We start from the raw sequence: 25376 nt of genomic DNA, 5'->3' as shown, positions 1-25376 counted from the left end.
CTCAAAATCTATTTAGTTACACTTATAGATTTTCTTTTAACAAGTCCTTTTCTGTAGGAAAAACGAGACTCAGAGGTGATATTGTTCTTATTTATAGTGTGACCTTAATTTTTTAAATTGTATAAATTTTATATATAAGCCTATAAATGATAATTATTATATGAGAAAATAATTATTATTACTCAGGAATAGATAAAGCAGAAAGTAAAACCCTCTTTGCTCTGTAATTCTATTCTCTACAGATAATCACTGTTAATAGATACAGAGCTTTAGAGACTCTTACAGGATGGCTTCTGTGTTTTATATTAAATGAGATCACACGATACAACCTGTTTTCTCTAACTAGCTTTTATCACCCAAACATCGTGGACATCTTTCCATGTCAGGTACCATAATTAACAGATTCCTTACCTTCGGACATTTAGGTTGTTCTCAATGCTTGTAATTACATATAATGTTGCAATCAGCATCCCTAAGGGAAGCTAAAAAATTGATCTTTGATACCTGAAGGCCAAAGCTGGGGGTGAAAGACTACTGGGGGTTTCTGAGTATCTGCTGTTCTGCCCCCGGGGTTGGCCGGCCCTGGTTCGGCACAGTTCTGCAGCACACACCTCCTTAACTTAGACACCTGTGATGCAATGTCGAGAGTGAGCAATCGACTCTCATCTCCTGGTGGTTTATCTCAGGAGAGGTTTTCTCTTCCTCCTCCGCCTCCTCCTCCTCCTCCCCCAATCTCCACCCCACTTTGGTACCTCTACTTACCCTGCTTCTGTTTTGAATCTCTAAAATAATGTGACAAGTTAATGATGGTACAATTATCTAAATGTTTAACAGACATGTTATCTAAGTGAGTCGGATTGAGATTCCATCCCGCTGACAATAAACATCAATGGTGGAGCAGAAAGCGATAGGCAAATTATAGCAAACCCTGCAATTTCAATGCTATTAAATTTAGAGGAATAACAGCCTTGAGGCCTGTAAACTCTGAATAAAATAGGCCCTTGTGTTTGTCCAACTATTAAATCAAAATGCTACCAACATCCTAGAAAAAACAAGGCGATTTATGGCTTTTCAAGTTTCAGTTACACATTGGTTTTTATTAACTCCTTTCTGTCATCGGGCAGTGGTGGTGTCACACGGGAGAAGGGAGAGCAGTCAGAGAAGAAAGGGTAGGCGCTGGAGTGGAGCGGAAGGGAGAAAGGAGAAACATGGTGGGTGCGGGGGGCTGGGAATGGGAGCGAGGACAGGTGAGTAGGACCCAGGAGTCAGGGGCTGGAGCTGATAATCAGGACGCTGGCATTAGGACAGTGCTGAAAGGGAAGGAGCAACTGTGAACAGTGAGGATAGCAAGTGCCCTCCAAGTCCCATCAGGCTCACCACCGGGGCCCCTAAACTTGAATCCCAGTCGTTCCACTGAACAAGACATATTACTTAAGCCTCCCTGAGCCTGCCATTCCTCATCGGTGACACAGGCAGTGAAGCTGCCTCTTAGAGGTGTTGTGATGGCTACACTAGATAATCCATAACAAGCAGCAGTGCTGGGCACTGTCCCAGCTCTGAACAATTCCTCAAAGATCGAAGTCTATCATTCCCCTCAAATTTCTAGAATACTTTTTAAAAGGCAAAAGATTTTCAGACCCAGTATATGCACTTAAAAATGTATTGAGTAAGTTTCTAAATAAAATGAAAGAAATGCTTGTCTGCTAGGGAAGGACAGAAACCGTAGATGTCTGAAAATAATAACAGTGAGAAGCCACCACTTAAGGCACATGTTCTCCATTCCAGTCACTGGGCTAATACTTTACACGTATTATTTTATTTAGTCCCTGAGACAACCATAATTTACAAATACGAAAACCGAAGTTGAGAAAAATATAGAGCATCGATACAAGATCAGAATCTGTGGCTGTCTGTGCTTGGAACCACAGAACCCCCACCACGGTATTTTTTCTTGCCTAATTCCCATACCCAACATTTGACAGGCAGAGAAACAAAGCAATTTGTCCCATGTCATCAAGCAAGCCTGTGACAGAGCCAGGATAAGAACTAAGTTCTCGCCTTTCTCCTAATTCATTATTGCTTCCAAATGCCACGCTGCCCCCTACACGACAATAATGTTCATTGCCACTTCCGATACGATGGACAAACCATATGAGTCCCACCAGCTGCTGTGCCTCTCTCCTAGGGCCCAGGATAAACGTCTGGCACAAAACAGATGCTCAAGATGTCTCTCGAGTGCATGGATGTCAATCTTTTCTAACCAAACCTGCGTCGGGTCAATTTTCCTCCTCAAATCCCAAGATAGTCACAGAAACCACCGATCCCTTCCAAGCACTGCCCAAAGCAGCAATGTTCCATATGAAAAGTACTGGGGTGATAAATGGGCAGAGCACGGAGGATCTGGGGAACAATGAAACTACGTGATGCAACAATACTGGATACATGCCATTACACATTTGTCCAAACCCATAGGATGTACAACACCAAGAGTGAACTGCAATGTTTTAAACTATGGACTTTGTGTGACAATGATGTGTCACTGCAGGTTCATCAGTTCTAAGAAATATACCACTCCGGTGGGCGATGTCGATAGCGGGAAATGCTGTGCATGTATGTGTGGGTGGAAGGGGTGTATAGGAACTCTGTACCTTCCACTCAATTTTGCCGTGAATTTAAAATTTCTCTAAAAAATAAAGTTTGTTAATTAAAAATAAAGCACTGGGGACCCCTCCAATTTGTGGTTAGAAGGGCCTGGGAGCCACGAGGGTGAACAGAGGAGAAAGATGGCTCGTCTTGGCCAGCGGGCAACTCCAACATAGCTGAGAGCCCAGTGCTTGGAAAATAAAACTATATTAGGCATCAAACATGCCTTTATAGTAACAGCATGAAATGAGGTCAAGACTGAATCTATGCTGGTGCACCAACTGTACCAACAGCAGCACATGATTCTCCCTCCCAAAGTTTCTCTGACGTCCCCAGGCCGTTCCCGAGCTTGCGCTTTCTCATGTTCGATTCCTTGGCACACCATGTGAAATGCTATACAAATCACCTCTGATATTTATTAAAGTCAAACGCTATTATGTTTTTTAACGGGACGGTTATGCTAACCGGCATGGAGTCCATGCGTCCATGCTATGTCCTTGTCCTCCCCCAGAGCCCTCCAGCGTGGTCAGGGGTTCGAAGCTTGCTCTGCCTTTTTTTCCATGTAAGGTTTTACATAAAGTTGTTCCTCATCATCTAGCCCCTCTCCTCTCCCCCTGTTCCTCTGGGGCTTGACACCAGAAGGCTGCCCTTGGGAGGTGGGGCTAGAACAGTTGCTGGTTTTTCTACTGCTGTGGGACCGGGGCCAGCCACTTTAATGCTGCCCCTTGTGCCAGGCCCTGGGCAGGAGAGGAGTAAAGCTGGCAGCCACCCTGAAGGAAGGAATGTTGCTGCTCACCCGTTAAATCCCTCTCTGCTGGCTCCTCCTGCCACCCCTCCCATGCTCCCCCGTCACAGTAAGTCCTCCAAACAAGGACTGCATTTTCTACTCTGACGTTCAGCGCCAGAGACTGCCCCTGAAGCTTTCCCCAAGCATCATTAACGAATCAGGAGTGAGATGGGGTAAGCAGGTAGCAGACAACACCAAGGTAGGGGGACAGCTCTGCACCTTCCAAGGGAGTGATCACACAGCAGCTGCAGAGTGTGCACGTGTGTGTGTCCTCACTGCCTCTTCCTCCAATGCTACAGCAGGGTGCCTCCTAGCCTCCTTCACTCTGGAAAGGAGAGGGCCCTGGGCATGGCTTTCTCCAGTGTCTACTCCCTTCCTGAAGGGGAGAGAAAATCCCACAGCATGGCTACCCTTTGCTGCCAGGTGTGTTAGCTGTTTCTGGACTACAAGACACTATTATAGCCAAAGCGAACAGGATGAGAATCAGCATCTCAACATTTGCATCTGCTTGAGTGGCTTCCTCTGTGAAACAGGAATGTGGAAACTAAGCAACTTTTTCTAGGCCAGTAAAAGAAAGTCTTTATTTTGTAGTCAGATGGAGAGAACCTTGGACTGGAAGTAAGAACTCGTCGGTCCCATTTCTAGCTTGGCTTGTTTGTTCTTAACTGACCCCCTTTTTCAAATATGGGCTTCTGAGTTCTGGTTTCTTAGGCTGTTGGATGGGCAGAGTTGACCCCCTGGTCTGCACCTTAGATTCAATGCTCAGACCCCTATGCAGAGGGAAGACAGCATTAAAACACGGGCTCTGGGGTGCAGGAGCCTGAGGCCCGCGCATTCTAGCTGCACCCTAGGCTGGTCTTCCTCAATCTTTCCAAGTCTTAGACTTCTCTAGCAAAATAGGTAGGAAAAATGTCTATGTTTTGGGATAGTAGTGAGAACTTAATAAAATTATCACTCCACATATCCATTTGAGTACAGCTATCGTGCTCCCTGTACCCAGGCAAGTTCCCCCTCCATATCCATTTCCTTCATGACACTAACTCTCAAGAAGACAAAGACCGAGTTTTGTTCACCGTTAGGTATTGAGTCCACATAGCAGGTACTTTAAAACTTAGGGAATAAGTGAACGAAGGAATGACGGAACAAACCAGCTGTGCAGACTACTCTGATGGGCAGCCAACCCAAGTCACTAACCTGGCACATCTGATGGGGCAGGTAAGGAGCTGGAGGAGAGAGCTGAACTGCTTTGGGGCAAGTCTAGAGATCTAGTTCAACCTAGCATCCTGGGCCTCTAAGGCTTCCCTTAAGATTCCCAGCCACAGGAATAACTTTAGCCATCTTGTGTCTGCCTGGATGAGATGGGGCTAGAATTCAAATAGACAGTCAGACATTAGATCTCAAGTTCTGGGTAACAATCTGCACAGAAAACCCTGAACTTCACATTCTGACTTCAGATCCATGGGTCCTTCATCCCTGAATCCAACAAGACACCCACGATCGACCCTGTAAGAGCCCCAACTTGCTTAGTGAACAAAGCCCTCCAGAGATCATCCTAACCACTTTCCTGCTTTTGGGCAGGTCCATCCTCCCCAAGAAGCCATGTGAACATCTGCCTTTTCTGCTCTTTGGGCTCTTATCATCTCTGGCCTGGCCTGCAAACACCAGCACTGGCCCATCTCCCCATGTTCAGATCACAGGAAGATGTCTTCTCTCGAGTTCCTTACATATGGATTAGAAGAGCTGAAGGTTCCACAGGTCACCCCCAAGGCCTCCTCACTAAGCCTTCCTCCCTCCCCCATAGGGCATGCTGAAGACTGACCGAACCCCTTGCCTTCAGCTCAGCAGCCAAGGGATCTCCCCTGCCTTCTAATTAATGCCACCCAGTCCCATCTGTTGCCCCCAGGTCTGTTCAAGTCCCAAATGAGGATGTACAGTGGCTTGAACAACATTATGATTTGTAAAAACCACTCCTAATTAGTTTGACTTTGAATAAAGAGGGTAATTATTTTTAAATTTATTAACTGCTGCCTGGCCAGAGAAGTTTCCAGATCAAATGACATGGAGAAGCTATTTCTGTTCAGTGATGCAGCAATTTATATTACTGATCGGCCATTAAAACCTCTGGCACAAAACCACTTGTGTTTCCTGAGCCAAGATAGTGTCCACGTGTCAAATTTCAAACCCAGAGTATAAATTAAGCCATTAATGGTATTTATCAGTTTATCTGGACTTAAAGAACTACTTACTAATTTAAGACCGTCCTGATATAGAACCCAAGTGGTGTGCTGGGGGTGCATGAGCATGTGTATGTGTGTTTTCTCACTTTTTATTTTACTGAACAGTATAAAAAAATTCTGATGTGTAAATGAAGTACAACCATCTCGGGGAGCTGCATAGCTGTTAATTCCTCACTGCTCTGCAACCCAAACATTTTGGAAGCAGCAGTGTTTTTGCAATATGTATTTGTCATAATATAAAAGGTGTAAAGTGATTTCTGTTTATTTCCTCAATGTCTTCGCTGTACCAAAACAGAAAACTGAAGTGTGACAACAAAGCCTGAGCCCAGCTCAACCATAAGTGTGGCCTCCCAGAGCACCAGCTTGAGCCCACCAAGATCTTGGAGGGAGAGGACACACACACCAAGACAGAAATCTAGGTTAAGTAGGTAAAAGGGTCAGACATGAAGATGACATTCTTTTGGCTAAAATGGAACTGGAAATCCTTTCTACTAAATTCATTTTTCAGTGTCAAGAATACATGTACGACACCATCGTCACCCATCTGATGCAATGCTACATGTTAGCTCTCTGAATTCCCCATATGGTGGCCTTGGGTATGGAACTTCCAGACCCAATCTGTTTCAGGGAAATTGTATCCTATCTCAGGAGGGGGACGTGGGCATCGGGATGTTGAGGATTCTTAATTAAATGAGTCACAGGGATCCAAAAGAGTCCCCCCTGTCTAGGACAGGACCATGAGATAAATGGTCTCTGAAAGGCTCTCCCTAAACCATTCAGCCATAGACCCATAGATAACAGTAAATCAATGTGTAGGCAGCTGGGGAGTAGTGGAAAGAGAACTGAAGTTGAAGTTGGGTCAAGTTCAAGCTCTCCACTTCCTAGTAGGTGGCATCTAGACCTCCATTTTCTCATCTGTTAAATGGATGTAATAGAGAAAGTGTTTTATAAAGTAAGGTATCAGGAATATAAGGTGGCATTACCATTTTTTACTCTCCCAGGATCTCCATTTCTCTTCCTTTTCAGAGCTCTCTCCATGCTCTCCTGTTGGGTCTCTGATGATACCTGGCATGCCACTGGCTTTTCCTAGTCCAATAACTTTACTGCTAACTTTCAGCATTACTTATAATTAAGCCCCTCCCTTCCTCTTGGGGAGGGTCCCTTTTCTAGAACAGAGATGGCAACTAGATTTCAAGTTGTGTACTTTCACTGATCATCAGAGAAGTCTGAGGCACTATCTGGGTTCCATTGGAAATACCACTATAAGTGACAAATGAGCTCCGTCACGTGTCAGGAAGAGCCACCTTGTTGCCAACCCTATGCTAAGGATAAGGCTGCTGTTGTATCTCTGCTCAGTAGAGCCCAGCCTGCCTGCACTAGGAAGTGGCCAAATGCACTTCACCACTGGAAGAACTTGCCTATAGCTTATACGCAGGTGGGGAGGGAGCCTTTCCCAAAGCATCCACCTTGAGCTATCATCCTTAGTTTGGATTCATTTTTTTCTGTTCCTCTCCCCTTTCAAGAGCTCCATGTACTCAATCTGGAGATAAAGCAAAAGTAAGGCTAAATGGGGCTGGGCCTCACCTGTGTTATAGGAAGGATCAGCACTGTATTCCTTTTGCAGGTGAGGACTCTTGAAGGGCAGAACAGACGCGCAACAAGTCAAGGTTATTCACCTACTAGATACTGGAGTTAGAACCCCCATCTCATGCTTCTGACTCAAACTTCAGGCTCTTTCCAGTCATATTTGAAACAAATATCCTTTTCTGGAAAGTGTTGACCACTTTCAAGTTCTCATTGACTTAATAAATCCTAGGAAGTCACTGGTCCTAAGATGCCTCCTGACTTTCAAAGCAGGTACGGGTCAGTACCCAATCGATACCCAAACTCTAAAAACAGGCTGGAAAGTCATTACCACTGAATTGCACATTTAAAAATGGTTAAAATGTCAAATTTCATGTTATGTATTTTTTGTTATATATGTATACTTTACCAATTTAAAAATTAATAGAGTAATATACCAAGACCATTAAATTGTACACTTTAAATAGGTAAACTGTATAGTATGTAAATTATATCGTAATAAAGGTGTTTGGGGAAAAAAAGGACGTGGAGCATGTCCGCGTTGATCACTGCCATATCCAGGCACACAGAAGGCGCTCAGTAAGTGTGTGGAGTCTGCTTGTGAACAACCCCGCCTCTGCTCACCACACAGGGACTCGGCCTCTCCCCCTGGCTCTGGCTGAGCAGGCAGCGTGCTCTCTGCTGCTGCAATTTTAATCTGGATGGACAGAATTAAGCTGCTTGGCAAAGCTGGCCCACAGCTCAATCTCCTCAGCCCCCAGATTGGAATTCTCAGAGTGGGATTCTCGGTTACATGAGGTCTAAGAATAAAAAACCAAATGGGTCCCTGAGAGACCTGGATCCTCCCTGGCTTTCAAGGTAACTAGCTCTGGAATCCTGAGCAAAACCATCTGGCCAAGTCACTTTCTCTATAACTGAGCCAGGGAGACACATACTGGAATGACAGCTCACCTAGAACGCTCACCTCCCACTGCCATGGCCCGGGGCAGCACCGGTCCAAAGCCCATGACACCAGTACTAGGAAGTACGTTTTCCTCTCAGGAGACAAATGTAGTGAGGTGGCGGGACGAGGAAACACTGACGACAGTGATTACAACAGCCGCAGCTGCCTGGTCTTCCTTCTTCCACTCTAGTTCCCTGCAGTAGCTTAGCATCTAGACTCCAAAGATGGCTGCCATCAGCTCCTCTTTCCCTATATGTGTTGGTCATTCTCCCTTGAGAAGGAGCATCTAGTCTTTTACCTCTTAAATCTGGGGCTGACCTGTACCTGCTTTGAACAATAAAATCTGATGGAAATGATGTTGTATGTTTCCAGCCTAGCTTTTAAGAGGGCTGGCAGTTTTTGCTCCCTGACTCTGGGAACCCCAAGCTGTCATGTGGGAAGTTCAGGCTACTCTGCTGTAGAGAGAAACCACAAGGAGGAGAACTGAGAGTCAGGTATATGAGTGAGAAAGCCACCTGGGACATTCAGCCCAGTCCAATCTGCAGGCGTTACCCGACTACAACCACAGGAGAGATCCCAAGTGAAAACTGCCTGACCGAGCACAATCGACCCACAGAACTGTCTGAGATGATCACACATTGTTCACCTACTGTTGGAGTACAGCAACTGATAACTAAAACACTCCTGTGGTCAATCCCTAACACAGGAGCCAGGAGGATATTTTAAACATATAAATTGAGTCATGTCATTCTCCTATTCAAAACCTTCCAACGGACCCTTTCCCCCTTCCTATAAATGTGTGTGCATATGTATGTGTGTGCACACACATGTGCAGCTTTACTGAGATATAATTCATACACCATACAATGTATAATTCACGCTTTTAAAATACAGTTGATCTTTGACCAATGTGGGGGTTAGGGGTGTGAACCTTCTAAGCAGTTGAAAATCCACATATAACTTTTGACTCCTCCAAAATTTAGTTGACCCTCAGTATCCACGGGGGACTGGTTCCAGGACACCCTGTGGATACCCAAATCCCCTATATAAAGTGGTGTAGAACAATGCATACAGTTAGCCCTCCACATCCACAGACTCCCAAACCACAGATCAAAACTAGTACAGGTATTTATTGAAAAAAAAAATCCACATATATGTGGACTCATGTTACTGAAAGTGAACTGTATACAGTTCAATAGCTTTTAATATATTCAGAGATGTGTAACCATCACCACAATCAGTTTTAGAACATTTTCATCACTCCAAAAACAACCCGCCCTTACCTATTAGGAATCAACCCCCTAGATCCCCACAACTCTCCCAGCCTTCCCTGGCACTTACTAATTTACTTTGTCTTTATAGATTTGCCTATTCTAGATGTTTCATATAAATGAAATCACGTGGCCTTTTTTGACTGGCTTCTTTCACTGACTGTGTTTTTAAGGTTCACCTATGCTGTAGAATGTATCAGTACTTCAATCCCTTTTATAGCCCAATAATATTCCATTGTATGGAGAAACTATCCTTTTTGTTTATCCATTCAGCAGTGGATCTCCACCTCACGGCTATTATGAATACTGCTGCTATGAACATTCATGTGAAAGTTTTTACATAGATGCACGTTTTCGTTTATCTTGGGTACATAGCTAGGAGTGGCACTGCTGCGTCATATGGCAACTCTTATTTAACTTTTTAAAGAATTGCCAGACTGTTTTCCAAAGTGGCTGCACCATTTTATGTTCCTATTAACAGTGTGTGGGGGTTCAGATTTTTCCACACCCTCGCCAACACTTCTTACTGTCTGTATTTTTATTATAGCCATATCCTAATGGGTGTGAAGTAGTGTCTCATTGGGATTTGATTTGTATTTTCCTGATGGCTAATGCGTGATGGCATCTTCTTGTGCTCACTGACTATTTGTCTATTTTTAGTCCATTTTTAATTTTTGTTATCTATATTTTTATTATTGAGTTGTAAGAGTTCTTTACATTCTGTAACTACAGGTCTCTTATCAGATGTATGATTTGCAAATATCTGAAACCTGTGTGTGGCTCATACCCTCACTTTAGGATTCTGCTCAGATATTACCTTCTCAGCAAAGACTCCTCTGACCTTTTGTTCTAAAATACCACTTTTCTCCCTATCACTCTCTATCCCTTATCCTGCTTTATTTTTTCTTACTAGCACCTACTATCACCTGACATTTTATTATACGATTATTTGCCTACATTTTCCCTATTAGAATCTCAGTTCTTTGAGGAATGCCATTTTATATGTTACTATACCTTAGATGCCCTAACAGTGCCGGGCACATTGTAGGAACTCAATAAATATTTATTAAATTAAATACATCTACTACTATTTATTGAATGCTTACTATGAGCCAAACACTCTGCAAAGCACTTCGGATGAAGTATCTATTTTAATACCTACCACAACTCTATGCTATGTGGTAGGTACTATTATGACTATACTTTTATAACAGATGAGGAAACCCAAATTAAGAGAGTTTAAGTAACTTATCCATGGTCCCACCAACAGTAAGTGGCAGAGCCAAGATTAAACCCGAGCAGTCTATGCGTACCACTCCCATCCCTGCTACTCACTTTGGTAAGTCACTTTCCCTCCTCTGAGCATCAGTTCCCTCATCTAGACATGAAAGTAGCCTCTTGCCTTACAGAGTTACTGAAAGAGCATCCAAAGAAGATCAGGGAAAGCATGGAGAACAGTGAGTGCCTGGCACATTGTGAGCATTCAGTAAGTGTGAGGTATGCCGATGACGATGATGATGATGATGACAGGAATTATGATGATGAGCCGATATTGATGGGGTGAAATCAATGCTTTGAACTTAAAGATAGTGATACTGTTGCTCATTAATATTGGTCAAACGCATCCTTGTATACAGATTGCTTTCTTTTAGACAATGACAACTGTAGCAGAGGGAGGACCAGCCCAGTGTGGCCACACCGGGTTTCAGGGTTCGTCACATGGGCTACGGCCCTTCAGAGAGAAGGGGATGCTTAGACAACATCACTGACTTTCTGAGAGGCCTTAGAAAGTCAGTGATGTTAGAAAGTCAGTAGCCTGTTAGAGGCAGAGATCTTAGCCTAAGCCAGGGCAGCTGTTCTTAAGGGGCAAAGTCACACTAGTAAATTCCTGCCCGGCCAGCCCCACAAGCAAGAGTAGCTGATCCTGGCACAGCCTTCCCACTCACGGCTTCCCCAGGAAACGACTGTATAGATTGCTGAAAGAGGGTGCCAGCAAGATACCTCCTACCCGTGCACTGTCACACTGTGGAGGACCTGGAGAATGAAAATCAAAGTCGACTCACCAGTATGGGTCTGCCTATGTGTCTCCAGGGCATCCTCCTTCGAAAACTGGGCACCGCACTGATCACAGACAAAGGCTTTGGCACCCGCTGAAAGAAAGGAGAGGCGGTTACTCACTATCAAGAGTGACAGTCCATGAGGAGGTGAGGTCCTGGGCCAAAATCATGTAGATAGACACTAGGGGAGGGATGTACACATGTGAAAACCCTGAGTGGGAGAATCCATGGCCCCAGTAGCCAGCTCAGACCCTCCCCCAAGATGTGATCACCCACCCGAATGCCCTCATCTAGAGACCACTCAGAGAGAAGAGGGAACAAAATCAGAATAACCAAAACAAACAAAGATGGGCTCCAAATGAGATGCTCTAAGAAAAGGGGACTTTCGGGGGGTTGGCTCCAGGTGAGGAATAGAAAGGAATAAATGATAGAGTGAGGGGAAACGTACCCTGTTGCCTAGATTATACTTCATGGGAAATTAAGAGCTGACATACCGCTACTTGGACAAACCTCTAACTCAGTGTGTCCAAAATTAAACTCACTGTCTACCCCGGCCACCTCCTGCAGCTGACCATTTGAAAAATCTGAATGACTTTCCAGTGCCCTCAGTATAGAGTCCAAACTCTTCAAGACAACTCACAAAACACTTCTTAATATGCTTATCTTTCCTGCTTTGTCTCTCATTCCTCGCTCTTGCTCCCTACTCTCCAGCCCTAGTGAGCTGCTCTGGTTCCCTGGAGGAGCCATGTTCTTCCTCATTTCAAGGTCTCATCCTTCCATACCTCCTCTGTCTGACATTCTTGCCACTCCTCCTGGCCCCACAGTACAGCCAGCCCTTATTTGTAATTTATGCATCAGCTTCCTTGTTCTTGCCCCCTTCTTTGGGGGAGACAGCCATTCTTTATGCTGCCATAGCGCCCTGTACATTCCAGGTCATAGCTTCACCATGCTCTCTTATAAATGCTTGTGCACCCAACTCCATCTTTGGACACACTGTAAGCTCCCGAGGGAAGGAGCATGTCATCTCATGCACAGCTGCATCTGTCCAAACCCCAGTGGGAACCTATTACTGTACTGTACATATGTAATATGTACAGTAATAAACTGTCAATTCAGTCCAATTCAATTTGATAAACATTTTTAGAACTATTATTTACAAGGCTCAAAGTGACAATGTTCCAATGTCAAGGGCAACAGGACTTTTTGCCACTTGCTAACAGTCTTCAAGGCTCCGATGTTATCGCATCTAGAGGCACCTGTTGTAAGCCTTGTCAGTTTTCTTTCAAAATGTCTTCTACGTGCATCTCTTCCACTGCATATCGTTAATGCCTGCCCCTATCCAGGCCCTTTTTGGGTCATGCCCAGAACACTGGAAGACTCAAGGATGGTTGCCACACCACCAGCTGTCCTCCGAACATCCCAACAAATACGCGTTCCTTGAAGGCCATTTGATGCCTCACACTTCCTTGCTCAAGAAGATACAATAATGGCTCACAGTTTGCACTGATTCTAAATCCCTCAAACCTGGCTTCAAGGCCCTTCCATAATCTGACCCAGTTAGTGGTCCAGCTTCACAGGGAGTTCTCCTCACTGGTCCTCTCTGCTTGATCCTCCCTGAGTCTCCGGGCTTGAGCAATGCCCGGTCTCACTCCTCTGTCTGTTATTCCAGTCCCATTTCATTGTCAAGACTGGAGTATGCATGCACCAAGCCCTCACTGCTCTGCCCTTTCTAATCTGCCACTGAATTTTGTTCCTTTCAACACATCTCAGCACTTCTTTAAGTGCGTCTGTGTTTTAGTTTTGTACCAGAGTTTGTAAGAGGCAGAATTACTTTTTTACACATATTGTAGAAAACAATGTAGTGCTGTTTTCAAACCATCTCAGATTTCCTGAGGCTTTATCATAGACCACAAGAGGCTAAGTACTTAAAATATATCATTTCCTCTGATCCTTGCAACCCTTTAAAGTACGTACTATTATTACCCCCAGTTAGAGGATGAGAAAAATATCCCCCATTTAGAGGATGAGAAAACGCAAGCTCAGACAGGGCAAGTAGCTTGCCCAGTGTCACAAGGTGGGTAACAGTGAAGAGGGATTCAAAGCCAGGCAGCCTGACATCAGAGCCTTTGCTCTTCAGCTCTACACCCTAGAGTCTCCCTAGTGCTCCATCTGCAAAGGTGCTACCTGAATAAGAAGGTGGTCCTGGGCTTCCTTCTCCCAATACAAAAAAGTGAAAATACAATCTACCCCTTGTATACATCAAGGTTTTGTGTAAAACTCTATTTGGAAAAATAGTTCCATTACTTTTTTAAAAAGCCTGAAACCTCTGCCCGGGAGCATTAGCACACCTTTAAGGACTAGAACTCAACTACAAGTCACGCCACTATAGCCTTAAACAGCAATAAACAGTTCTCGCCAGCAAAGGCTGTCCGGCTCCAAGAGGAGATCTGGAATGTCAGGTCCTATGAGGCACTCGCCTTGCCTCTATTCCTACTGATGAGGAGGAGATAGCTTCTAGTAGGTGCTCAATAAATATGAGTAACTGAATAAATAAATAACGGGGTGTCCTTTCGAGCTGAAGGGAGTCCTGGGGTCAAGGACCTATAACCAGATTCTAGAGAGCTTTGAAGAAAGTCAAGAAACTTGATGTCCAAGCAATCGCACTGTGTATTCATACAGGTGGCAGCCAGGATCATTTTTCATCCATTTATACTGGAAATGCAGCTTGTGCCTCAAAGAGCAGAAAGGGCCAGAGTGGAAAAACTGGGGATGGATGAGGCCCCAGCCCCCTCACAAAGAGAAACTCCCCCAGTCACAAATCATTAGCCAGCAATGATTTTCTGTGGATCTGTAAGGGATCTGATTTTAATTGTATTTCTTTCTTTGGTTCTATCAGTTCTCACAGCTCCCTAGAGAAGAAAGGGGAAGAGGAGGCCTGAGGAGGGAAGGGGGGACTGGAAAGGGGAGGGCACTCTGGGGCTCGCTGTGGTGGGGAGCCCTGTGATGGGGTGAGGAGGCCCCAGTACACAGCTTCAAAGGGATGTGGTAGGAAGGGTTCTTAGAAAACAGTCACCGATGTGGTTGTCTTAGCATCTGCTTTAATGACTGAGAAACAGAGAGAAAGGAAGAAGAGCAGGTAGGAAATAAAGGGCCGGATGTGTGCCATCAGACAAGTTCAGGTGAAGATAAAACAGATTAGCACACTCCATCTAGTCAAGGTTGCTGGCTTGGCCCAAGCCTGACCACATCTGGTTATCCTCAAAGTCCTCCCCCGTCTACGCCTGCCTTGCCAAAGTCACAAAATTGAGCAGAGTGTGTGAAAGTCCCCTGTTCTCAGTCACTCCGGGTCAGAATCTTCATCACACATGGATGCCACAAACACTGGCTCCCATTCATGAAGCCCCAGTACACTCCCTACCCCGACCCCAACTCTTCCCAACTACCCAGGGTGAGCCCAGGAGCAAAGACAGGCAGTTCCAGGACTTAAGAGCCGGCAGAGACAGGCCAAGGAGACATGTGCCTTTAAATTGTCTCTGTAATGGCTGGCTCAGAGGCAGAAATATTTGGCAGCCCTGAAATTAAAAGTGATAAATTTCCTCGCCAAGCTTTGATCGATAATAGAGGCCTCATCTGTTAATCAATAAGACAGTCTCTGCCTGTTTACTGTGCATTTGTTGTTCGCTGCTGCCTTCTATATGATGTCAGGTTTGCATTCAAAGCAACTCAAGTGTGTATAAACCACATGGCCATTCCCAAAATGCATTATGGTGACATCATTCAGTCGCTAATACATTTATAAAGCATCACTGTTAGGGGGTGCTGGGGGAAAAAAGGAGGTCATGACAGTTAAACACAATGGGTACGTAAGGACACATTAGCAACATTTACCCCCACTGTATTTCCTGGGGCTCTTCTTGGAGCAGGGAGAACTCTAGTGCACAGTTCAGGGGTGCCCACAACTCACCATATACTTCCTATATACAGAGGATGTTTTTGGGTATCCATTAAGTATGCGCCAAGGGGAATTACAGTAAATGAACAAAAAAGACAAATCTTTGCCTTCAAGGAGCTTACGTTCTAGAAGGGAAGGCACATTTTTAAAAGTAAATATAAAATAGGTGACAATCAATGATAAAAAGAGAAATAGATTAGGTGAAGAGGGATCGAGAGTTGTCAGGGGCTGCTGTTTTATATGGGATGGTCAGGGAAGCCCTCACTGATAAGTTGACATGTGAGTGGAGAATTGTCTTAAGAAGAAGAGGGAGGAAAAAGCAACACCTATATGAGAAAGCCCATTCCAGGCAAAGGAAGAGCAAGGAGGCCGGCTGGTGAGAATGGAGTCGGTGAGGGGAGTGACAGAGACAGGGTCAAGGAAGGGGTGGGTTGCAGGGAGAGACATTAAATAGTAAAGAGGGAGAACCACAGGATGATGAAGTGGTTCAAACTCTTGCTCTCCTCCCTAGTAAATATGAATCTTGGTGAACTAAAAGAGATAGTGGCAAGATCTGGGGTGGGAGGGGAGAGCTGGGTCCCAGTCCTGGCTCAGCCACCCACTGTTGTGGACATGAGACATGTCATCATACCTCAATGAACCTACTTCCCAGTCTGTAAAATGGGATGACCGTATCTGTCAGCCTTGCTTGAGGCTGCTGTGAGGATAGAAGGAGATAATGGATAGTAATAAACATAAAACCCTTTGTTAATCACCAAACACTCTGCAGTTATAAGATGTTATTTATATCTTGGGAAGCAGCTGAGTGTGGTTAAGAGCTCAGGACTTGGGTCAGACAGATCAGAGCTCAAATACCAGCCGAGCTAATCACCAGTCGTGGCCCCTCAGCAAGTGAGCCTGTCACATCATCTGTGAAACAGGAACAGGAGGAGTAAGTCCCTCAGAGGGTTGTGACAAGGTGAGTAAAGTGCTCAGCCCCATGTCTGGGGCAGATACACAAAACCAGGAGGTAGGAGCTCTCATCATCACCAGGTCAGGCTCGGGGTCATGATTCCTTTAAAGAACTCCTTTGTGCAAAGGATGATTGATTCTTACTGAAATTCAATGTACAGTTACTTGGGAGTCATTTATCTTGTGTGAAGTAAGACTCACATTTGTAAAGACATATTTCACTATAATCTTACACACATACCTTGTCCCTTTGATTTAAAGGTGAGTGATTGTCTTGTTGAGGGGAGCAGGAATATGTCGCAAGACCAACAGGTCAGTACTGGCAGTCACTCAGCACCTGGCTCTTAAACCCTCCCTGAACGACACTCAGGAGCCCCATTCTCCGGGCCTGTGCTGCTGAGCTCTGTTCCATCTCCCCCAGCAGACTGTAAGCTCTGTGAGAGCAGGGCTGCCATCTCTTTGGTTCTCTGCTCCATCCTCAGTGCCCTGTTCTGTGCCCAACATGCAGTTTATGTTCACTAAATGCCTAGGAAGGGGGCAGTGGCCATGCAGGGCGCTGCCAGGCTGTCCCCTAGGGGGTGGCAGAGTCCTTATTCTACATATCCTGGGTTCTTCATTGTCCCTTTTTTCATAACTCAGGGACATGATCTCTGGCTATAACTCAGGCAATTGTGGGGAGGAAAGAGGCTAGGAAGTGGGGCTGTCCACCTCCTCTGGAGCAAGATCTCCCTTTAATCATCCCTCTGCTCCCTGCGTAGCCACCCAGGACTCATACCCCTGCAGTAAAGAAGCAACCCCTCCCTCCAGTACACTCAGGAGCCTCCATCCAAGAAGGCTTCCGATAGCCAGAGTAGACCCTCGACTGACTAGCAGAGATCTGCTGAGTGACCCCCACTCTGAGCCCAGGCACTGAGTTTACCTGAGAGTCAGTGTTAAAGAGAGAGACAGACAAACATCCTTGCCCTTGCCATGTGGGCTCAAAGATGCCTTAAGCACTACACTAGAGGGAGTAGAAACTGCCTGACCTTCTTTAATTTTTCACATCCCCACTTCTCCCCTTTCTCCTTGACTTCCTGATGCCCCCAGAAAGCTAAACAGGGGCTAGAAGAAGGAAGGTTCCAAGCAGGTTTCACGGTTGGGTGAAAAGAAGGGAGGCAGACTCCACGATCCACATGGAGGCTGGAGCTGGTCTAGACCCTCCTTGTGTGGGAGCTGCTTTCATTGTGTGCTAAGGATCAACCCGACTTGCAGGACTCAAAAGAGGGATGTGCCAGGAAAGCACTTTCAAAATCATAAAGCTTTCTCGAAATGGCCAGCATTCCAACAACAACAGAGCTAAAATCCAGCAGAAGCAGAGGCGGGTCAGGCTCCCCGTAGCTGCCCCCTCCCCACCACTTCTGGCCTCTCCTTGGCAAAGTACAGTCTTCCTCTCTACTTGCCTTCCCCACCAGAAACGGGCTGGGGGTCCTGAGCATCTAGGAAGGGGGGAGAAGAGGCTGAACGCAATCAGATGTGAGCTGGTGTCTCTCTGAAGTAAATAAGGCAGAAGCCAATGAGAGAAGAAGCAAATTTAAAATCCCTCCCTCTCCAAAATCTCTCCCACCCCCATGCTAATAAGAAGAGGGTGGGAGGAGAAAAGGAACCACTGAAAAAACACCTAACGTTTGCCAGGATCTAATGTTGAGTAATGTGTCCTTTTTCTTTTAATTCCTTGAGATTTTAAAATAAACATCTTGAATGTTCTGATGAGATATGCATGCCTGCTTACATAAGGAAGTACAGAGTGTACCAAAACAGCAGACCCAAAAAAAGCATAAGCTGTCAGGACAATGAGTACAGACACGGGGCATTTTACAACGGACCATGGTGTACAGTTTTATTTACAGTACCTCTTATCAGACAGAGAACAGTACACTGGCTGCCAATTCCAAAGGCCAGCACTGCGTGTTCTTTCACTCAAGGAGATGTGTGCTCCCCGAGAGGAGCTGGAAGGCGTGCTCTCGCGCGCTCTCTCGCTCTTGTTCTCTTCTACCAACAAAACAAAAACTGATACGAAACCAGAATCTCTGTAAGGTACACACATTCAGGGGGAGAGGGAAGAGGCAAAGCAAGTGGGCAGATGTGGGTTGAATGGAAAACAACCGGCCCTATCCACTGGCCCAGGATATGGTTCAAGGGCAGCTCTACTTGATAGCGAAGTGGGAGATACAGGTGTTCGGGGTCTGGCCTCCCTACAGGACGGGACGGTGAATGAGCTAAAGATGCGGGGCCTCAATCAAAGGGAGGACTGAGAAAGCCACCAGGACAGTCTCCCAGGCCAGGCAACAGAGCTAGGGGAATAACCAGGGACTGTAGGAGGCAGGGTTTCAGATCTCTAGAATCAATTTCCTATCAATGACCCGGCAAGTGGATAGACACCTCACACTTGGCAAAATGTCCATTCTGTAAAAGATAAGACCTTGGAGTGGATCAAAAGGAAATGCTGAGGTATCTCTAGTCTAAGAGAACATTTATTATCCCGCCTAATAAACCAGAAGGTTCTGTGCTGCCCTGGTGTCCTTGGCTTTCATTGGGATCCTGCGGTCCTGTTCTCATGTCCCATAGAGAAAACAGAGGGCCACCTTGTCCCTTATCCCTGAAACTCAATTCTTAGCCCAGAGAACCTTGGAAAGCTCCTTTGTTACCACTTTTAGCATCAGCAGTAATCCAATAGGCTAAGAAACACAGCCTCTGGCCGGTACAAACACGCATATACTCAGTATACAGCGGCATATGAAAAGTTAAGAATCACTGCTTTGCAATCGAACAAACCTGGGTTCAAGTCCTGGTTCTACCATTTCTAGCTACCACCCGAAGCAAGTTAATTATCTTCTCTGAGTCTGTTTCTTCACCTGTAAAATTGGCAGAGTAGCTACTTCTCAGGGTTGAGTGCTGATTAATTTAAAGAGTATATGGAAAATCCTTAACACCATGCCTAGCATACCATTAACTGCTCAGTGAATGCTAGCTGTCATTAAGACCATCATTATTACCATTACTTTCTCCTTCAATGTCAATGTCTGAGACCCATGCAGACATCAAATTCACGCAATAAACATATCATAATATTTAAAATAGTCTTGCCATCCCAGCCAAAACACAGAGAAAAAGAAGCAAGGAAAGACATCCATTCTGGATGGGTCTTCAGCAGACTGTCTCCAGGGACTGGAAGATAAAGAAAGGCAGATGAAACTAATGATTGGTCACCTCCAAGAAACCTGTATACAAACGAACAATTACAAGTAAAGACAGGGGCTGATCAACCTGCCCTGGGAGAACAAAGAGATGGCACCTCTCCAGTCGGCTTCCAAAACTCATGGCCAAGCTTTAGTGGAATTATCATCCTCCTACTGAGATGGATACAAACCTACTTAAGGTGAGTTACTTTAAAGAAAATACAAAGAGGACGGTAAACCTATTGCAGTAAAAACAACAACAATATGCAAATCTTCCTGAGGTCTAAAAGTACTGATTCAGGGGTTCACCTTACCACTGACTTTAACCCATTTCTTACCCCGGCCACTTCCACGACTGGCTGATTGAGATATGATGGTAATCGATGCAATGGCACAAAAACCTCTTCTATGATGAGAATGTCGGTCCCTGCTCTGAGGGATAAGACTTCCTTCCAGACGCAGTGCCAACTCAGAGATCTCCCCAAACAGAAGTTCTACAGTGGCTGGTGGCCAGACACGGCTTTGGGGTTCCTCCCACTCATTGGTGTTATGGTCCAGGCAACAACTTTGTAGCCTCACTTCCCTTCTTAAAATGAGGTTATTAATCCTCACAAGACAGTTTAAACAAGAACCTATATGGAGTTCCTGGCACACACTAAGGGCCCGAATAGTTGTTTTGACTCTAAAATAATTTGACTTCATCAAGTTGATGAGCTCCAGGAGGCCAGCCTCTGGCCTGAACCTTTAGGAACTCTGGCCCATAATATTCCAGTCCCATAGTTCATGGGGGAAGGTCTACCTGCAATGAGTAAACGGTCAAGAGAGGTAAGACTGTGCTCTCTAGGGCTCTGGTACACATGGTATTCAGTTGTTTTGGATGACAGAAGGGGTCACCGTTAGACAAGGCAGGTAGGTAGATGGCTCAAGGAGGGTTCTGCTGGCCAGGAGCCCTAAGTGTTATGAAGCACCACAAAGAGAAATGGACTCAGAGTCCTGACTGTCCCTGCCCGAGCTACGTGGCCTTGGGTGAGTCAGTTCATCTCTACGTCTATAAATGACAAATTTTAAAACAGGACAAGTCTAAGGGTGTTGTGCAAGAAGCCGGAAGCAGGTGACAAAGATAGCTAAACGTGGCTATGAAAGGGAGCTCAAAGGCTTACACACCTTGGTGATGGGAAGATGCTGGCTGGACAAAGCTGAGGCTGGATTCCCTGGTTTGGCCAGGGGATTCCTTCTCAAGGGGAATACCTTGCTCTATCAAGCAGGCAAAGTGGAACAGAGAGTCCAGACGCTGGGAGAATCATTAGCCAGACAGAGTGGAGCTGAGCCAACGAGCCTGAGGCAGAGGCTGACCCTCGAGTTCCAGGGAACACTGAAGCTTTCAGGTTGTCACAGCTTTGTTTAAAAGAGGTAGCACTGCAGTCTTGGCATTTGTAAGAGACTAGGTTAAAAGGCCAGGAAAACGCCAGTGGGGATTTCTGCCATGATTTAATGGGATATTCCCTCAATATTTGGACACCAGCAGTCGTCTTCCACGCTGGTCTCCACTGGTGGATTCTCAGGTGAGAGGTTCGGAATGCAAAGAGGGTTTCCTGCCAGTATGCAGTAGCTTCAAAGCTCTGCTTGTTACCTGCGCCTTTGGCCTCCTCCTCTCAACCTCAATTACCCTGCTCCTTTCTCCTGAAGTACCTCCAGAGTTCTCTGTCACAGGCCTTCTCTTGAAATCTGGTGTGGGGGGATTCCCTCCATAACACACCTCCCCAGGGTAAGACGAACTATGGAGAAATGCAAAACCAGGCTGCTCCAGGGGTGATGGCCAGAATCAAAACCCTGCCTACCCACAAATTTCAAGCTGATATCTGCCACCACCCCAGGCCCTCGAAATCCCCAACACTCTTGCCAATTAAATTTTCACTTGAGGTATTTCAAAGGCAACGGAGCCCAGCCTTCCTCAGCCCTAAATGCATCCTGGTCCTTCCTCCCTTTCTCCTAACAGGATCTTTCCTCCTCATTTCTCACTGGCTGAAAAGTATCCCAAGTCCCATCAGAATGCTGGGACCTCTTTGGGACCCCTATAGTGGCAATTCCTTCATCCCCTCTCTTCTCAGAATCCCTTGTTCTCTCCCTATTCCTAGCACCTCTCTCCAATTCCACTCACAACTGCGCGTGTCCTTCGTTTTTAACTTAAAATATCACAGGTGATCATATTTCAACAAGTGACAAGAAATAAAGCATTTCATAGGGCTTCAAATGCTGTCACAAGTGTGACAGCCATTGTACTCTCCAAGAAACCATGAGCAGGGCTCTGCACACAGTGTCTGCTGACTATTCCCTTGGCTGTGAGCTGTATGAACCCTGCAGACAGGAGCTTCTCTTCTTCTGAGAGCTCCACCAGGAAGCCATGACACAACCTCCCAGATATCCAGGCCGGGCTCCGGGAAGAGACAGAATTCAGTAGGCAGAGGAGCCTCACTGCCAAGCCTATCTCTGGCTTTGACGTCAACAGATCTGAGATTTCTGCTCAGGTACCCACCAGCCACATCAAGAGCATTAGCAGTCTAACCTCTCTGAGCCTTGGTTTCCTCACCTGCTAAAGAGGTAATGACGTATCTCTACTAGCCTACAAGCATGACTCTGAAGTCGCACAACTCCAGGGAGTACCACTCACTCAGAAATGATGCCACCAGGTTGTTAGGAGGTTTAAACGAGATGATGCACATGAAGTACCTAACAGTGGTAACTGGCACTTGGAAGCTGTACCCTAACTCTTCCCTCTCCAGATTCCTAGTGGTCCTACAAGGCCGCCCTGCAATGAGAAACAGTAATCCTGCTACTGCATTGATAGTAATAATAAGAATATCAACGACCAGCACATATTGAACATTTATTATGAAATTGGAACTGTACTAACTACTTTATGTGCTAATTCCATTTAATTCTATTCCATTTTATAGGTGTGAAAATTGAAGTTTGAAAAGCTTAGTTTCCGTGTCAAAGGTCTTCATAGCTAGTAAATGTCAAAGATAAAGAAACTAACTAAAACAGGGTGACACCATGGAAGGCCTAACTAGAAGAGCCTTTGATTATATAAAAGGTTAAAAAGTAAGAAGTTCATGTAAAGGGAGTAGAAAAAATGTCCCAGAGGCAATGCGCTCGAGTCCTCTGCTGTTCTCACCACCCCAGCTCACTCCTTGAGTTAGGGGATCATTCCCACAAGCTCTGAGGCCACCCTCCTCAGTTCACACCCTCTTCTCTGAGCACCTCCCTAACAAGAACAACTTCATCTCTCGGTCCAGGAATATAACACCACTGTTCATCAAAGAGAGTCTGAACTGGGAGCCAGCAGCACCACGGTCTAGATCTGGCTCTGCCGTGGACTTTGGTGTATTCTATAATCCTGATTTACTTGGCCTCCATTTCTCTACCTCTAAATTAGCCATCATTTTCCTAGCCCCTCCCTGTCACCTAAAGCTGTTATGGAGAGGAAGGAGTTCCAGGACATGAAAACGTGTAGGGCTTTAAAGGTACAACCGTTCTTTAAGACTGACTTCCATCACTCCAAACAATGGATAGATCATCCAGACAATCAATAAAAAAATAGGTTTGAAAAACATTACAGACCAAATGGCCTAACAGACATAATCGGAACATTCTATCCAACAACAGCAAAATATACATTCTAAAGCACACATGGAACATTTTCTAGGATAGATCATAACATAAGTTAGGCCACAAAACAAGTCTTAGAAAAATCAAAAAGGATGAAATCATACCAACTATCTTCTCTGACCACTATGGCATGAAACTAGAAATCAATAACAAGAGGAAAATTATAAAATTCACAAACAGCACTCTCATGAACAACCAATGATTCAACGAAACTAAAAGAGAAATTAAAAAGTTCCTTGAGACAAATAAAAATAGAAACACAACATTCTAGAAGTTATGTGTTTCAGTAAGAACAGTTCTAAGAAGAAAATTCATGGCAACAAATGCCAACTTTAGAAGCAAGAAAGATCCCAAATCAACAAACTAACTCTATGCCTCAAAGAAACAGAAAAAGAAAAAGAAAAAAAAACAAGCCAAAAGTTGATGGAGGGAAATAAAGATTAGAGTAGAAACAAATGAAACGGAGAATAGAAAAACGGCGGAAAAGATTAACCAAACTAAGAGTTGATCATTTGAAAAGATCAACAAAAGTGACAAACCCTTAACTAGACTACCCAAGAGAAAAAGTGAGAGGAGCCAAATCAACAAAATAAAAAATGAAAAAGGAGACTTTACAACTAATACCACGGAAATACAAAAGAATATAAGAGGCTACTATGAATGACTATATGCCAACAAACTAGGCAACCTATAAGAAATGGAAAATTATTAGAAACATACAACTTACCCAGACCAAATCAGGAAAAAATAGAAAATCTGAATAGACCAATTACTGGTGAGGAAATTGAATCAACAATAAAAAAATCTTCCAATGAAGAAAAGCTCAGGACCAGATAGATGGCTTCATTGATGAATTTTATGAAACATTTAAAGAAGAATTAACACAAATCCTTCTCAAATTCTTCCAAAAAGAGCAGGAAACACCCCCAAACTCATTTTATGAGGTCATTTTACAAGGCCAGCATTATCCTGATAGCAAATCCAAAAAGGAGACTACTAGAAAAGAAAACAACAGGCCAATATCCCTGATGAATACAGATGCAAAAATACTAACTGAATTCATCAGCACATTAAAAGGATCATTCACCATGATCAAATGACATTTATTCCTGGGATACAAGGATGAATCAACATATGCATATCAGTCAATGTGACATATCACATCAGTAGAATGAAAGAAAAGAATCATATAGTCATTTCAATGGATACAGATAAAGCATTTGACAAAATTCAACATCCATGCATGATAAAAACTCCTAACAAGTTAGGCACAGAAAGAATATATCTTGGCATAATAAAGGCCACATATGACAAGCCCAAGCTAACATTATGGTGAAAGTTAAAAGCTTTCCTTCTAAGATCAGGAACAAGAGCAGCATATCTACTCTCGCCATTCCTATTCAACACGGTACTAGAAGTCCTAGCTAGAGCAATCAGAAAAGAAAAATAATGCGCATCAGAATTGGAAAGGAAGAAGTAAAACTGTCTTTATTTCCAGATGACATGATTTTATATAAGGAAAATCTTGAAAACACAACCAAAAAATTGTTAGATCAATAAATTCATTAGAGTTGCAGGATACAAGATTAACCTACTAAAATCAGTAGAGTTTCTATACTCTAATAATGAATTTTCTAAAACAGAAATAAACAGATCCCATTTATAACAGCAACAAAAACAATAAAATACCTAGTAATAAATTTAACCAAGAAGGTGAAATTTCTCTACTCTGAAATACTTCAAGACACTGATGAAAGAAACTGAAGAAGATACAGATAAATGAAAAGGTATCCTGTGTTCATGAATTGGAAGAATATTGTTCAAATGTCAATACTACCAAAAGCCATCTATAGATTTAATGCAATCCCTATCAAGATTCCAATGGCATTTTATACAGAAGTAGAAAAAAAACACTCTTAAAATTTAAATGGAACCAGAAAAGACTCCAAGTAGCCAAAGAAATCTGGAGAAAGAACAACAGAACAGAAGGCATCACACTCCAAAAACGGACAAATAGATCAGTGGAACAGAATCGAGAGCCCAGAAATAAACCCGTCCATGTATGGT

The 25376-nt window shown here is 44.4% G+C and overlaps 1 protein-coding gene across 7 annotated transcripts in view; it reads right to left on the bottom strand.

Annotated features, from left to right (window-relative positions):
- The window catches only part of ZBTB16 (zinc finger and BTB domain containing 16), a 181858-nt gene that overhangs the window by 47548 nt on the left and 108934 nt on the right, over positions 1 to 25376 (bottom strand). For all 7 annotated transcript variants that reach the window (XM_039887946.1, XM_039887941.1, XM_039887943.1 and 4 more), the window contains exon 4: positions 11529 to 11615. In XM_039887946.1, the coding sequence (XP_039743880.1) occupies positions 11529 to 11615 (87 nt within the window). The remainder of the gene's footprint in view (positions 1 to 11528; positions 11616 to 25376) is intronic.

Source organism: Pteropus medius, unplaced genomic scaffold, assembly GCF_902729225.1.
Source record: "Pteropus medius unplaced genomic scaffold, Ma_sr-lr_union100, whole genome shotgun sequence".
Classification (NCBI taxonomy): domain Eukaryota; kingdom Metazoa; phylum Chordata; class Mammalia; order Chiroptera; family Pteropodidae; genus Pteropus; species Pteropus medius.
Note: the sequence above shows the minus strand (reverse complement) of the source record. Positions and strands in the feature narration are given on the sequence as shown.